This window comes from Zootermopsis nevadensis, unplaced genomic scaffold, assembly GCF_977971745.1.
Source record: "Zootermopsis nevadensis isolate Lab colony 2312 unplaced genomic scaffold, Znev_1.0 Znev_ptg000028l, whole genome shotgun sequence".
NCBI lineage: Eukaryota > Metazoa > Arthropoda > Insecta > Blattodea > Termopsidae > Zootermopsis > Zootermopsis nevadensis.
In genome coordinates, this window is record NW_028259160.1 from 12,723,126 (window position 1) to 12,740,412 (window position 17,287).

At 40.0% G+C, this 17,287-nt stretch overlaps 1 protein-coding gene across 3 annotated transcripts in view; it reads right to left on the reverse strand.

The window, feature by feature from the left end:
- klar (klarsicht) overlaps positions 1-17,287 on the reverse strand; it is a 202,248-nt gene that overhangs the window by 157,921 nt on the left and 27,040 nt on the right. Inside the window, exon 1 of one of the 3 annotated variants that reach the window (XM_087357475.1) lies at positions 8,376-8,844. The exons of the other annotated variants lie outside the window; for them this stretch is intronic. Within the exon in view, the coding sequence (XP_087213601.1) occupies positions 8,376-8,450 (75 nt within the window). The 5' untranslated portion in view covers positions 8,451-8,844. Of the gene's footprint in view, positions 1-8,375; positions 8,845-17,287 lie in introns of those variants that run through there. 3 annotated transcript variants of the gene reach the window in all.

Sequence of the window (17,287 nt, forward strand, 5' to 3'; positions counted from 1 at the left end):
CTGGGTTCTGCTCCAAAGACAACGCATCTTTGGCTTTCGGCTTAAGAATTCTGGGAAAAGATTTTCGCTGGAATAATCAGCCCCTGCAATTCCGGTGACGCGAGCGAAGTGCAAAACACACAAATTAACACCTCATTGTACGCTACTTCGGTTGTAAATTTCGGATGTAAAATTATTTTGAGATAAAACGCACACGGTCTGTATCGGGCACTGTCAAATACTTTATTCCTGGCCGCTCGTTGGTTGCGCACGAGGGAAAGTATGGTGTCAATTGGGGGGGGGGGGGGTTATGTTTGAAGACAGCATTGAATTTTAGAATGGTGACGTTCTTCAACTTAAAAAGAAATGAAAAGCTCACAGTTGCTGCTTGACTAACCCACGAGACCTTTAATCTTTACTCAACCGAAACCACGTTCAATTAAGTTGACACCTGCCACATTTAGAGATACCTACTTTTAAGCGAGTCATTGTGTACTTTACTTCAGAAACACCGTAATGCCAAGAGAGACACACACCACTGTACCTGCCGAGACAATGACAGGTTTGTTTAAGGTATTTATTTATCTTCCGACTACTGACCAAGCGGCTGGTAGCAGAACGCAAAGATCCAACAAAACCAACGATTAGCCACAATCCTGAGCAGTTTTATCTCACGTCCTCTTTGAAGCATGAGTGGCAGAACCTTGTTTCACGACCAAACGAGACAACTAGAAACACCAGTGTTATGTGTACCAGGATCTTAAGAAACCGAAGATTCAATACATCTAACAGGAACGAACGCAAGACACTGGATAAGACCAAGAGCCAGTTGCATTATCTCCCGTCCTCAGAATTAATCTCGCGAAGATCTCTGACAACACAATGCCCAACAAGGTGGAGGAAAGAACGAGAAAGATCATAAATCGGTAACTTTATGACTGCAAAAATATTTAGCAGTTTATGTAATGACGACAGGAATTTCAAGGTTAACATGTGTTGCAAACATCATGTTACGTCACACTAATATGACAACATCAACTATCACAACAAGGGAAAGAAGTGTTCGTGGCCTATTTGAAAGCACTGTCCCTACAATCGCCTGGAGAGACTGAGGAAAATAACGATTCTCTTAGGACTGTAGGTAAACCGGCCAAGATTCAAATAGAATATGAGCCTGCAGTAGCATGTCAGCTTAGAAATATAATAAACAGCCTTTTGTCCTACGCCATTCAGTGTTCAGATTTTCAGTAAGGACAGAGAGGCGATGATGACGGATTTGTGCAGGTCACACATTATACAGTTATTGTGTAGACAGTGAAATGGGGGAGGCTAAGTATGGTTGGTCTTGCAACTAAACATGAATTTTAGGGCAGCAGGGTAAGAGAATAGTGTTCGCGTGATTTGGGGCGTGGGCCTTGATCGATCATACACTGGGACAGTGGATTTGAATACCACTCAAGGCACGGAAGGATGTTTGTCTTATGCCGTCCTGTACAGGTAGAGGCCTCACGACGGGCTGATTACTCGTCCAAGGAGTCCTACCAAATGTCCAGACCTCTCATATGCGAGGCGGCCATGGTCTTTCAAGGACTGTAGAGACAGGGAGCTGGACTGAACCAGCTCGGGAACGTATCTGATGACGGGCTTCTGTAATAGGCGTTTGGTTTCCAATAAAGAAAATCGTGATCATACTACGAAGCAAAGTGCTTGCTCTTTCTTGAGAAGTACAGTAGTAATCGTGGACCTATAAATGGTTAATAAATGTTTAATATTACCGCTTGTACAAAGTAGCCGATACATTGCTAAGGTATTAAACACGAGAGATTTAAACAAAAATGTTGGTTCACGTAGTAACAAGAATAATCGTGGAAGAGCGCGCTTCGTGCGTTCCATAAGCCGTGAAAACTTCATACGGTGCAATTGGAACGGGGCGGAAATATCGCCAGCAAATCGTGACTCTACTATAAACAAGTCTTGGGAAGATGGGAAAGAATATTCAATATAATGGACACTTGAACTTTTCCGTATTGCCTTTTACTGAAGTCAATCGCGACGAACACGAACTCAACGCGAAATAATCAAATGCTCTGTCAGCAACACAACTAATAGAAACATGCAATAACAAGCTCGGATAAAAGCAGTAATTGAATATGGAAGGAGAAACAAGATTATTAAAATCTGTCTTCACGTTACATACAGCGAAGGCCAAAATTCCAACCCTAAGCTTTCACCATCTCCGTGCAGAAAGTAATCACTGTAATGAAAGAACAATTAATTTAAATTCCTATTGGATTGAAGGAGTGACACGCAACTCGGCGTGACTTGGACCGCTTCTGCGCATAGCGCGCTAATAAAATCTGCAACAAAACATGATTTCAGTTTCCAAGAAATCATTACGACTCACAAATATTGCACGTGCAAATACACATTATTACAGAAGCTTAGTGTACAGGAAGAACAAAATCAAACTTGTTTACGGAAATGCGACGAAAACTTTCATAATGTTCAAGCAACAGGAAAGAAGAGGAACCGAAAAAGGATAACCCGTGATTATAAAAAAAACGCGCTAGGGTAGACTTCCTCGTGTCTTATTTATTTCCTCGTCATTAAATACCAACTGACTCAGTCTTCGCTCGTTACAAAATAATACGTTTATGGATTAAAATCGCAACATTACCTTGACCCCGTGTTTCTAGATGAAGTATCTTGCTTAGGACTGAGGATACGATAATGCACTGCTTGGATGTTAACTAGCAATTCTTTTCCTTGACCAAAGTTATAAGTTCATTAGGAATATAACTGACAACGAAGTGGCAATACCCCATTTTAATTAGATACGAAATTTCCCTGGTGTAACTGGGAAAACTCACGAATAACTACAATCAAAATACACGGTTTCGGAATCCGATGAAAGCACCCGCAAATTCGAATTCACAGAGATGTTCAGCTGGGACAAACGCAACGCGACCACCGTCTTCCGCCGTGACGCAGGAAGCAAGCACACCCACGACGCACAGACATAATAATATCGAGGATCTAAACATCGATCTAAAATGGATTTCAAACAGCTGTCTTTAGCCAATGAGGCCAAGGCAACGTTCTCGACAGAGCAGACAGATGGTTGTCATGGTTACATGAACAAGTTATAGTTCATCGTACTGAGACTCCTTTCTGCACATCACACGCTCCATAATTGAAAAAAGCTAAGTTCACGTCGTCAAACAATAATATGGAGAGAGTCAGATAACTTTCTTAGACTGGTAAATACGACGAACAAGAGAAAGAGTTGTGGCAGTAAGAATTCAGTATTTCTCAACCGATGTTTCACGATATTTTAAATTCATATGTAGGCTCACCGTATCTTACACCTCCTGACACAAAACTACCACGAAACGCATGGTAACAGTAGTGACATCTTGCGTGTACCAGTTCTCGTATCACCGATACAATGACAATGTCTGGCAATTACAGACTCCTTATTTATTACATTATTTACGTTTGTTACATGTTTCTTTTTCACCGCAAACTGTGTTATTCTTGTAACTCTTTTCGAAAATGTTAATACCACTAAATGTTCTACGAATTACTTTTGTCACAAAATAATAAATAACAGAAATTCAAATTACGAAGCATGAAGAATAACGCGAACTTTACGACATTTAAAATATTATAACACATAATTTACAAATGCATATCCACATACAACTTTACGATAATACATTATATGGTGTGCTGTGATATAACCATGATTTATATTGAATCTATATGGAAGATGCTAAGATTGTGTTAAATGATTCTCTGCCTGTCTCAGGGCATGTTTGCTGCTGAAACTACATATCCATTAGCAGTTTCTTTAATTTAATGCCTGACCTGAGTTTTTTAGTGAAAACGTGCAAGTGGATGTAGTTCCACAGACTAAAGACAATGGTTTCTTAAAACTACGAAGTACTTTCACTAGGACAATTTCATGAACATCTTACGACGTGCTAAGACAACACCAACACGGTCTACCTACCACACAGCCAATTTTATTCAAATACTAATTTTACAGTTGCACTATACGTAAATAAATTTCTACTTGGGAGATTATTGTTACATTCATGTCAACGGATATTTGATAGTACAGACCTCACAAGAGAATAATCGCGTAACGTTCTTCAAATCCCAGAGGCATACACAAAACATCTGGTAAGTGGTTCCTGAGTTTTCGGGTAGTCTGTACTTTAACGTCCTACTTTTTGTTACGTGGTTATGAAGACGGTATTTGATATAAAAGTCGTGAGAAGCGTGACCAAGCAGCAATGACAAATAAGAAAAGTGAAGATACTCCGTAAACAAATCGAAACACTGCGTCCCAAGAAAGCTGCGGCACTTAGAGGCGGCGTGTTTAAAGGTGGCATTTGAACAAATCTACACTTCGCACTCTCCAAACGCTTTCACCTTCATAAAGAATAAATTAATGGCCACGCTCGTTTCAAATTTGTTGTTCTAAGGCTCCACGCAAAAACGTGCAACAAAAGGGAGACAGAAACCATGCCGCCATGTTTCACCAGGCGGTTCTTCAAGACGTCCGTCGCACAAAAGCCCTCAATCTCTTTGTACCCCGTCAACACATATTCGTAATATGAGACGCAACTCTGCCAAAACGTCTTTTCATAACAGAACAGTTACTGACAGACCCTTAATGCTGCACTGTACGTTTCTTCAGCGAACTGTCTTTGTGATTTATTTTAAAAGTAAAGTGAGCCTACAGGTGTGCTCAATAGTAGCGTCTCCGGAGGACGAAAATACATGAGATTACTTTTCTTTATGCAGACTCAGCGTTAAAACATGGATTATGCTAAGAAATAATGTGTAATTAAATTGCTTAATTATTATATCAGACGCCTTGATTTTTTACTTATGCTCATAGTTTAATCACATTGATATTTTACACGCATCCTTAATAAATTATATAAACAACCGACACAGCGCACTGCGGAAAATAAAAAACCAAATATTCTCATGGTATATTATTTAGGCCGAGTAGTGCCAAGGTTTGTAACTACCAAACAGTTTGCTTAAAGTTTGTCTTAACAAAGCCATGGACAGAGATCGCTTTATGCAAAATCAAGCACGAATTATATAAACGTAACCCAACTACCAATTCGTTCCAGCAAATTACATGGTTTATTGCACATCAATTTCATGCTGCCACAAAACAACGGTGCACTTGATAATTGGGCGCGTCATTCATTATTTCTGACACGCGTCGCATCTCTGCATATGCAGGAAATGAACTAAACTACGGATAACGGAATCCAAGATATACTCTAAATTTTCGGAGAAACATATTGCCTCCATCTTCAGAGCTGAAATGGGGACAGTATTTTCCCAAACATACCTATCTACCTACAAGTCCACAACAGACCTACCGTCGCGGTCAGGTATTCAGTGTTTATGCTTCGTATACTGGAGACTCCGAGTTAGGCCACAGCCCGGAAACTCGCCATCCTGACTTACAGATTACACGATTTCCCTCAGATTCTCTAAGGAAACCAGACCACGACCGCTTCCTTCCACGTTCTTACCGTTCATTATTGATTACTTAACCTGTCATTTGACGAAAACTGAAAGCGTCGTTATATAAACGAGGAAAAAAGTATTAAAAATTCTTTCCTCTTAAACCTTGTCTTGTCTTAGAAGTGAACAACGTTAACTACTGCGAGTTATCAGGTTCTCAGGGCGGCGAGTACGAAGATGGCTGTCTTCTGGATGTTGCGCCATGTAGTATGGTAAAAGTTCACAGACGTTTCAGAGGTGCATGAGAGCCCTGATGGTGGAATCTCAATAACCCAGAAGACAACCATCGTCATAACGTAAGCATCGCTTTATACTGGTAATAAAAACAGCGATCACAACTTGAGAAAAATTACTGTCGACGACTAACTTTCATGAGCTGTAACTGAATGCATTGCCAGTTATTATGTTTGATTTAGGTTTGTAGTATAACGCCTTCAAACCAGTGTGTCTCGATTAAATAAAAAATCTTAATATGACGTCAGCTGATTGCGGATCAAGTACCTGAACTTACTTTTTTTAATTTGTCTTCTTCTCCTTCTACTACACAGAGGCCTTTCGTTCAAGTTCTTAAGCCCAGTCTGCATATTCAATCAGGTAATTTATCCATGCACAACAGAAAGAGTGACGTCAAGTCGTATTAAATTTGTCTAGAGCCTCGGGCGGTTTCTTCACGACTATTCACCATCGCTATGGCTACGGAACATTGAATGAAAATACTCCATTGAAAAAAGGTTAGTGAGAAAAAATGAATGGAGCCGGTTTGGAGAAACCTCGCAGTGGATCCTGAGGAATTCCAAAGCGGTCAAAACAAAATAAAAATCATTCAGATGAACCGTCATTTGCATATTTCAATTTTCGAGAGTTCTTAAACATTACAATTATCATCCTTCTGCTCCAGAGCCACTAGAGTAGGTGAAACGCACTGTTTGATCCCGGGTACTACACATTCGTGTCTCAAGCGGGGTTCGAACCAGCGATTCCGATTTGTAAGGAGCCCTAGGACCAAAGCACATCCAAGTGAGTGGTCACCGTGTTGTCGATCTTTTGTATAGCATCATTTAAATGCATGTGCAAACGGAAAACAGGCCTATACATGTCCATTTGGGTTAAATACATTGCAAAGCTTTTGTCGTCAGTACGGAACAGGAAATTACAAATGTTTCAAACGGCATCAACTTTCTGTGAGAAACTGAAACTCTCATCCTGTCTTTACTTAGAAAGTCCTTCTGCCAACAATGTCAGTGCAACACAAACTCCTTCATAAAACCAAACTTATGTTAGAATATCAAGTGCCAAGTAAAAGTGCAACAACGAACAAGACTCAGAAGATAGAACCTCGAGCAAATAAAATTTAAAGTGTCTCCTGAGGTAAATCCATGTTCGTATAGAAATAATCCACCACACGTGATGTTCATCTTCCTTTTTTTAACATGCAAACATGTACACCGATACACAAACCCTTTACGCAGTCCAGACAACGTAACGAGGTGAAACCCTCACACTATTTAGGATCTGCGGTTCTCACGTCGGTGAGTACGAAGATGGCTGTCTTCTGGGCTGTTGTGCCGTGCTGTGTGGTAGAAATTTACCAACGTTTCACAGATCCTTGCTGCTTCCACATCTGGGCGATGGTTCATCGCTACAGCCCAAAAGACAGCTATCTTCCCCTTATAGTACAAATCAATGTTACCGTTCTGCTCTTCAATTTTCACAATAAACTTAACTGATCATTGGATTTCAGGATGTCCACGGTTTGTTTTACTTGATGTCCAGAAGAAAAATGTAAGTGCATGCAATGGGATATAATGCGTACGGATTCAGAAGCAGACTGTCCCCAAAACGCCAGGCTTTTGCTCCGAATTAACACGGCTAATCACCGAAAACACTTTAACATCTTTCTTCCGTTTCTATGACGGAGTTCAGTTCAACAGCTGTGAGGTTGTAACGTTCTGCTGTGCAGTCATGATTGCAATGATCTTGGGAACAGTTATGTATATACTTGACTTGCTGAGGGCCAATGGAGATTCCACCTTGGACAAAGTACTTGAGAACTCGTTACTATGGATACAGCAATGATTTCCTGGTCTTATGTACTGACAGACAAACATGAGATTTCACAACGCGAAAACCAAGTGACACTTGGTCTTCCGCGATAAGCCTCACTCGCTGCCAGCGTAAAAGAGCATACAGTGTACAAGGCTGAAAGTTAACGCATGTTGTAAGTTACTCAACTGTAAATACGCACTTGCGCGATGACCAACAAAGTTTCTGAAGTACAGTTTCAATGTGTCAAGCTCCAACGAGCGCATGTTAAAGTGGGCATGACAAATATAAATATACGTGTAAATTTGTACATTAAATTAATTTTATGCGTTAGAAAATTCCAGACCTAAACTTCATGCGGTTTGCATTTCTCTCCAAAACTCAGCACATATTTTATCTTTTTACAGCGGATGTCCTTTTAATGAGGGATCGAGTATATCGGTCCTCGAATAAATTAGACAGTACATTAGCGGACATTAAGTAATAATAATAATAATTATAATCAGCATCAGCAGCAACAAAGACCTTGACACAGCTGTGTAGACCTTCTGCAAACAGCTTCACTGTCAAAATATGCTTCCTTCTGAAGGAAACTAGGAAACCAAGAATTAAATATGACGAAATTAAATAGTACATGTTTACAAAAGGAGTAGTCTCTAACCTTAGAACATACCACTCCATATATATAAAAGTAGAAAGTTAATTTCATGTAATTGAAATGTTAGGTTGCTTTCAAATTAATTAGGTCTACCAATGCATTTTGAGAAATATATTTGTAGATCGTACATTACCTTACACAAGATTGTAAAACCATACTGTGGCCACACATCTTCAAAACATCTCTTCAACTCTCTGATGTTATCCATATTAAAGTAAGGACGAATTATAGACACGAAGGTCAGACACACCACGACAGCATTTCTTGGGCCACATTTTATTTAAAACAAAACCCATATAAGATACTTAAAATCCTGTGTCATCATAAACTTCAAGATCGCACTTTACAATAAGCAATGGAAAAGGAAATTCCATAAAAACACACGAAAAACTCCAGTCACTCTTCCACTGCATTAGTTTGTGTACACTAGAAAATGTGGATCAGTTCTAATTATCAACTCACGAGCAGATGACGAACAGTGAATGAGAATTAGCAACTTGAATTCCGGGTTCCAACGAAAACAAAAAGGTAAACACACTTGATTCGAAACTCACGAACTGGAGACCACTCTCGAGCGAAAAATCAGGTTGATCGGACCACGGCGAGCTTGTGACTGACCAAAGCGGACGAGGAGAAAACACAAGCCGGTCCGCAGATTTCTTCAAAGGAAGGCACAGCGTATCTCGTCTGGCTATTCTCCTTCTTTCCTTTCATCAATGAGGTGGACCTCCTCTGTCAAGTATGACCTACAGAAGAGAAGAACTACACACAATTTCAACCACGCCCGAATATAACCTACAAGTCGAGAGACGGTTTCCATGACGATCCAGACACAGAACAATGACGATGTAAATGAATGAAAATAGCATTCGAAACAACATACCTGATATGCAGGAGAGAAACACGAAGCACAACAGCGAAACAATTTCGCCTGCTAAAAGACGTGGTAAAGGAATGGCTCAATCTGGTACGCAAACAAGTGATTATAGGCAGCCAGAACGAGTTTTGTTAGGAAACTATGTTAAGATGCGATGGTAAATGCACGTTTTGCCGTCCATAAATGAAGAATAATTAGAAATCTAAACGGATTTGCTGGTTCTTGGTATTAGAGTTGACAATTCATGTACGTTGAAGATGAAGCATTTTATCGATATGAAATGGTTATTTGAACACCATATACCAGAGCAGCTGACGGATATTTAATTCGGGTACGTTTTTCGGCAATGTTTTATGCGTTTCATATATAACAGACACAGTGTTTGATATTATTAATTAAAATGATACTCCCTCTATCACACACTTGTACAGTTACTTACCAGAATAATAAATCAAAAACAAATCAATCCCTAACGCCGAAGTGGAATTAAAGACAAAATAATCTCTCCATGAAAGTGTAGAAACAGTCCACATCTTCGTGCCCCACCTTACGACTTGCTGTGAACATTCATCTTCACAAGCATCACAAAAGAACTGTGAAACGAAGGAGACACATTCTGTCCGACCGCCTTATAAATACCACCCTCAATGACACTGTTCACGATGTACCCTAGTCATGAAAGAGCACACACACACAACAGTGTCTCCGTGCTGAGAACACTGCTGCGTCCATTGTTTTAGCCTTTCACAAAGTCACGTGGTTATGTTATTTTTGTGCAAGCGCAACCCTTTTGTGGGCAAAGAGCACAGAGGTCACGTGTAAGGTTCAACCTCAAGCTAAGCTGAAGCACGCAGTCCTACATTCATTTCTTTACAAAACGTTTCAGAGCCGTCATTTCCGCTGCGAGAACGAATGTTAAAACTTCCGTGGATTATAAATCAAAAGACAAAAGGTCATTACACATTTTGAGGTTAATATCTACGTATCTGATATGTAGGAGTTCAAGAAAAATGAACAGTTTGTTCCTCAGCGGTGTTTATCAACCTGCGTTACACGAACCACTGCTGGGCCACAGCTTCTAGTAGGCGTTAATCAACATAATTTATTCCTCCCTCTTTACGTGGTAGTTGCTAGCAGAATACAAGTCTACTGCATAACGCATAGACCGAATTATGTCCACAGCTGTCCAATCGCTACTAAATACAGATAAGCATAAAATTAACACGTTAGAATATTCATCATTGGGGGAAAATAAAAGTATTCAGAGTGTCGGTTCAGCCCTGAAAAAAGGCAATTTTTTATACGCAAGTCTGTACACACTTTATATATATGAATGTCAAGGCTATGATACAATGATCATATATTAGAAACAACAATACATTATTATTGTAATTATCATCTTTATAAAGAAAAAAGCTGAGATAATTAACAAAAGGCAATGTTCTGCAGCATAAGTCGAAACACTAATCTACAGACTAAAACAAAGAATCCATACAACGGCATACGAGATGATGTGGTACAGAAAACTTTCTTCCGGAATTAACTAAGATCTTCCAGCTTACAAAGAGCCGTGTAATTAAAATGGGGAGATGTGGCACATTCGTTATGGCAGTAAAACTGTATTTCATAGTAGATAGTCAAAATTGCATTCTGTAGGCTATATATCTCACAAGAATTATACACTCAGTTAAATGTGTGCAATTATCACATTTCTCAAGTTTTATGAATCTTCTATCCGATCTGCAGAAATCATAAAAAGAAAGCGAAACTAGATTCACTATAACCCGAAAGGGTCAACATCCCGAAACAAATTTCTTCACGATATAGAACTATAGCCAGCTCATTTGAGCAAAGCATCATACCAATTACTGATCTATAGGCTACATGTAGTTTTCTATATCAGCGAACTATTTCATAAATCCACTTGATTTAAGTGTGTTACAACGAACTAAACAGTCCACATACGTGATTGGTGGGTGGACACCAATGAAGCCGACAGGAGAAGGTGTGTGAGGAAACGGGGGGAGGGGGTGAGAGTGATCTGAATCCATTGAAGCGTAACGAATCACGATTAATGTAGAATCACATGCATACGCACGCAGCACTAACCACTGCGACACCGACAGCCTACTAAAACAACAAGAGCATTTTTGTATTTTTATATACAATGTGTTCATGTTGTTCTAGGTTGTTACGCCGTGTGGACTCGCAGGCAAATATACTGTTTCCATCTTCAGGGTTTCAGCTTCAAGGCTTCATACCTGAAGATGGTAACATTATGTTTCTTCTAAACGTTGGTTACCTACCTGTATGTCTACACGGCGTCAAAACCCATAAGAATATCGCCATCTTCACCGTCGTGAGAACCTCAAATGTCATACAGGCCTATAATGCGTAATTTGTTTATTTTTGGAATGACAGCAAGACAAAAATTTTAAATTCAATAATAGTAACTACGTTTAACCTAAGTTTCGCCTACGGAATACACATAGGAGCATTAACCCAGTGCATTCTTCTCTGTTTTACATACTTCATTGTCTTTAATATTATTAACTTAGTTATAAATACACTGCATCAAAGCTGATGATATTTCAAATAAGTGTTGCATATCTTATTTATACGAGCCAAATTTTGTATAATAAGCTTTATGCACTTCGTGTAAAACACACAATTTGCCCACAATATAACATGTCTCATCCGTTTCAGTTATTTATTTTTGTACGACGCATTGTTCATTCACCATCCCCCAGAGCTATTAATCTCCGAACAGCTTATCTGCTCCACGTTGTTCTGCTTCTTTCTTCCCTGGGACAATGTTTTACATACCCCTTTCCCCATTTCTCTTTGACGCTAATGATATTTCAGTACAGCTTTCACCATATGGTGGTTTATATCTGCATATCTATAAGCGAAACAACGCCCTTTCATATTCGTCCGAAACCATCTCCAGGTCACAAAACCGTACAACGTAAAAATATCTCCCTTTCTCCCTATTTGTACACGTCTCTTATACTGCCTATCATATTATCTTTTTAGTATCAAAATATAGCTGACACCTACCTCACTGTGAAACTGAGTGATGATGGTAACATGAAAGTGTTCATTATATACACCACAAAACTATTTCTTCTAACAGGTCCCTATGTACAATACTTCGGGGTTCTCTCCTCTTCGTTGGCATAATTCACAATCAACGGAATTCGTATTTCGAGACGAAAATTGGTAATGAAACCACACACGTATTACTACAGCTCATTTCCTTACAAAAGTCATATAGTACGCATATCCACTGGCTACATTTCGTTTAGGGAGTTGATACTACTTCTGTTTTCAGGCGATTGGTTGTCGTTGTTGGAAAGATTTATGGACATTATTTTTGTTTTACGATGCTGGCGGCTAGTAGAAACACAAGACATCTTAAAACTAGCATAGTAGGCTACTGCAACCACTTGACTACGCCAAATACCTGAATATGAGAACAAAGCCAACTGTCGAAACGTCGTGTATATACAATACTATATAACTCTATAACTCAGGCAACAGACAACGTCCAATCCAAAGTCCACAACGCAGACAACATACAACTGGTATAGCCTATGTGAAACAAGTACAGTCAGGCCCTTCCCAGAACCGAATTCCTATACTCTTAAAACATCTGACATAATACATGGACATGCTTGATGCAAGCACCTCTAAAACGTCGGTAAACATCTAACAGACTACACGGCAGTCACCATTAAATAGAGATTCACCGCCTTCCTAGCCTATTTCATTCGTGCGTTTGAAGACGCTCGCTTTTGTGAGCAGACTTTCGCAGATCAAAGGAACTGTTACCTGGTACAGTTTAATTGTTAAGATATGTTATATCAAGGAGGTCAAGCGATATTTCTTGTTACTGCACTTAATCCTAACCAGGATATTAAAACAAAAAGAGCCCTGATGATGGAAGCAGCAAGGACATCTGAAACGTCTACCACGGCGCAATAACCCAGAAGACAGCCATCTTCATCGACACTGGTTCCTAATTTATTTGCAAATACCCAGCCACAGTTGTCATCCCTGTCAGCCTACTCAATTGCATTAGGACAGCTGCCCTCTAGTTTGGGGATCTACTGACTTCAATCGGGAAGACACCGTGATGAGACGCGAAACATTTTCTGCCTCTCTCCAATCTGTACCCCCTGCCAGTGTTCGGCCCAGCTTCTTGAACCACCTGGTGAGGCAGACATGAACAATAGATGTCCATATACGAATCTAAAACCTCAGACCTACTTGCTGACTTAATTATCACAGGCCCAAACCTTCAAAAGAGAACGATATAAAATTAAAAAATGCTGATACAATAACTTACATAAACTGTTTCCCAGTATTTCACTCCGCTGGGCACCAAGTTACACGTTCGTGCTCGAAAATTCAGTCACAGAGAAGGCAGATCTTATCTCTCAGCATCTGACTGTAACAGTCTTCAGCTGGTCAAGAAATAACCAGCATTTATGAAATCACAAGTTTCATTATTGTGTTTGCAAAAGGCCATCACTGGTACCTATCCTGAACCACCTTATTCCATTAGGACACGCTCAAATATTGTCTTCCCATCTACACCTAGGTCTTCCTACCGAAAGCGGTGTCACGTGACGTGATGGTTACCGTCAACTACTCAAGTGCTAAACGATGCCCTACAACAAAACCGTAATAATGCCTTCCACCACCACTGGCCTCCAAACTAACGTCATTATATATCAATATAATATTATACCTTGCAGGTCGGGGCTGAATCTTTCATCTGTAAGATTTCTGATCTGATCACGATCCAATTTTAAAATTACAAATCGCTTAGGTGAAAATGGGATTCACCACTAGACAGGCAATTAAGTGGCCAATCAACATTTCTTCTTCCTCACACAACCATCTTCTTCGTTCTTAATATTTCGTCTGCAGACACGGTTCAGAGGTTTTAGAATATAAAACTATAGCAGCACGATCAGAAACGTGATGCACTGAATTTATATTATACATTTATAGTATTTCAACGCTATCTTATCTTTCTGGCCCAATACCTTCAAGCAATCCGATCTCCTTTTCAAATCAAATGCATTCAGAAACTGTGAGAAAGCGGATTGCTTGGAAAGCAACATCTGACCACCATCTATTTGAGAAAACCTCCGGAGAGACTATTCAGGCCAACAACTTCCTGCCAGAATGAGATTTCAGGTTCTCAGGGCGACGAGTATGAGAATGGCTATCTTCTGAGTTGTTGCGCTGTATAGTCTGGTAGTTCATTGATGTTTCAGATGTGCTTGCTGCCTACATCATCAGGACTATCCAATACAGTTGATGGGAGTGAGTAGCCAAATTCACATTTAGACTGTTTTACCCCCAGAGGAAAGCTTCCACTGGATATAAAGCTCGGTGGGCCCAACGAAAAAAGAATTTCAAACATAAGGTGCATTATTTATCTCGTATTAAAGTAAAATGTAATAGAAACTCGTGACTATATCACTTGCAGGGTTGGCTTGAACATATTTGTACCATTAAATTATTTCACCACCGATTTGAATGTTCCCTTGCGTGATTTCAAAACCACTTTACAGAACAAAAACGTGGCAGTGAAAGGGTTAATAATAGTGCAAGATATTAACTTACCTTCCTGGAGCGTATAATCCTTATCCGAGCCATTGTTATTCACCACACAAAATATAATAATAACATACCATCCCTACAGATTTTGTTCACACCTATTCACTGAAGGATACAATCACAGAACGCTATAGTCGTAAACCACAAGGCTCGAATTACTTTGTCCTTATATGTCAGGAATATATACGTAATTTTATTGCTGAAAAATAATGAGCTACACACATTATATTAACATCCCACGTAAGAAATCCCGTCAACACGCACGCGTAGGTACAAAAATTCATATTAAATATTTACTACGATGTTAACTCTTCTAGAATCGAATTTGTAACCGACACACTTATTCAGCTCATATTGACTAAGCCTGTATCACTTTGCACAACGGTTGGGAGTGGAACACATGAGGCAGATGTTCAAGACATGTAGGAGTGGTGTAGCCTAGACTCGTATCCAGGATATACGCGGTTCGAATATCGTCAGAGTTACCGGTTATCCTGCGTATCTGTAGTTCCACTAAATTCTCAGGGCGAAGGGCGAGACAGTGATTTTAAATAGGCTAGACCCGCTTCCTTTCGAATCCATATCTACTCACTATTCACTGTTATATCCAAATCATTCTACGTCAAAACCTCTACTGTTCAGAGAGTATCATTAAATAACCTGAGAATTGTGAGACTTCATGTTCTCAAGAAAGCGAACATATCGATGTTTGGTCTTGTGGGTTGTTAACGACGTATGGACTTGCGAAGAGAAATCAGTGTTTCGGAGGAACATGCTATATTTATCTTCTGGGCTCAAGTCCACGAAGCATGGCGTTACAATACAGTACACAAACGTCAACAAACCGAAGAACCGAAGACGACTGCCTTTCGGGTTGGAGCACTGTGTAGCCTGGTAGAAGTTTACCAACGTTTCAGAGGCCCTTGCTGCATCCAGCATCAGGGCGATGAGTCATTGCCCTGATGACGTACAAGGACGCCGGTAAACTTCTACCAGTCTACACGGCGCTACAACTCAGATGACAGCCATCTTCGGACTCATCGACTTCAAAACCTCAAATCCTACTAAATCTAAGAACCACTGGAACAGCCAACGACTAAGAAATTAAGTGGAAACCTACAGTAGCAAATGGGGTTTCACATAAACAACGTTTCAGATATTGAAAATGGAGGCGGTAAATTCCTTCAACACTTTGGTACACCTATACGTCCACGACACTACAAGGACCAGCATCCCAAACGCAAGTCCTAGGACCTCAAGTAGGTTTTGAGGTGTCACGCACCACAACAGCTCTCCTACATTGTATCAGGACATAAGTTGTGGCCCACAAACTACAGACTAATTCGGCCGGTATGTTTGCCCCAGCTATGGTGCTACTATTGATCTTCCCAGAATGTGGCGCGCATGTGCCGCCAACCTCATCTCCTGGGGTCTGAACGCGACAGGAGAAGACACTGACCCACAGTGCAAAATTCAAGTTCTGAGGTTGGATATTGGTGACTTCCTCTGTGGAAATGAGTGAGGTTGTGGCAACGTGCGGGCTGTCGTATGAATCAACGACGATGACAAACGAATGCAGAGAAGAAGATGGCAATATGAACGGATGATATCAGACTTCATTCCGAACCAAGAGATCGAATGGTAAAAATGCAAAGCAGTAGCATGTAAGCAATATATTCTGTGCTTAAATCGAAACGTACGAAACCTACTTTTCTTCTACTGAGATTATAAACAATGTTGCTAATGATGGAAGATCATAGGCGTAGAGAAAGTATGTTGGCTGCTGGATGCGAAGATTCACCATTGTGCGTATTCACTGCGTGCTGTGAAACATTAAGCTATTAAATACTACGAAATGGACAGTGATATTGTGCAGATAACTCCTGGAGAATTACGATAAATTTCCTTGAGAGTTGTGAGTATTGTCATAATATCTATACAAAATACGGTTCTCTGGGTGAAGGTGACACACAAGAACAGAGAACCCGCGCAGAGGCAAACCGTCGTGAAAGCCTTAAATTCTTTATTAAACACGTATTATTAAAACAGTCGTGGGTAATAGATTTTAATTTATACGTAGTATACGTATAAGTGAAAGCAGAAAGTGAAAGTAAACCAACTGACAAAAAAGAGAGCGATTCAGGATATACATTTAATACTAATTAAATATAAAGGCACGAAAGCAAAATTCAGAAGTTCAAAATCGCTAATGCAAAATCGCGTCATTAAGCACGACCTCCCATTCTCACAAAATAACCTCTGATTAATATTGTCATCTGCTTCCAGGTCTAACAAGTGAGGATGCGTAGGCCTAACAACAACCGAAATAAATTGTCATCATTTCTGGGAGAAGCATGTTGTAAAGAGACAAACCCACGCCCGAGAAAGAATCTCACGTCTACAGAGTCCACTGACGCAACCCGACAACACTGAGGCCAAACCAAAGACTGGAGTTGGAGTGACGACGAATGCATTGCTATGAAAACTGATCAACGGAATCAAAAGCTATCAGGGGGTAACGAGAAACTGCA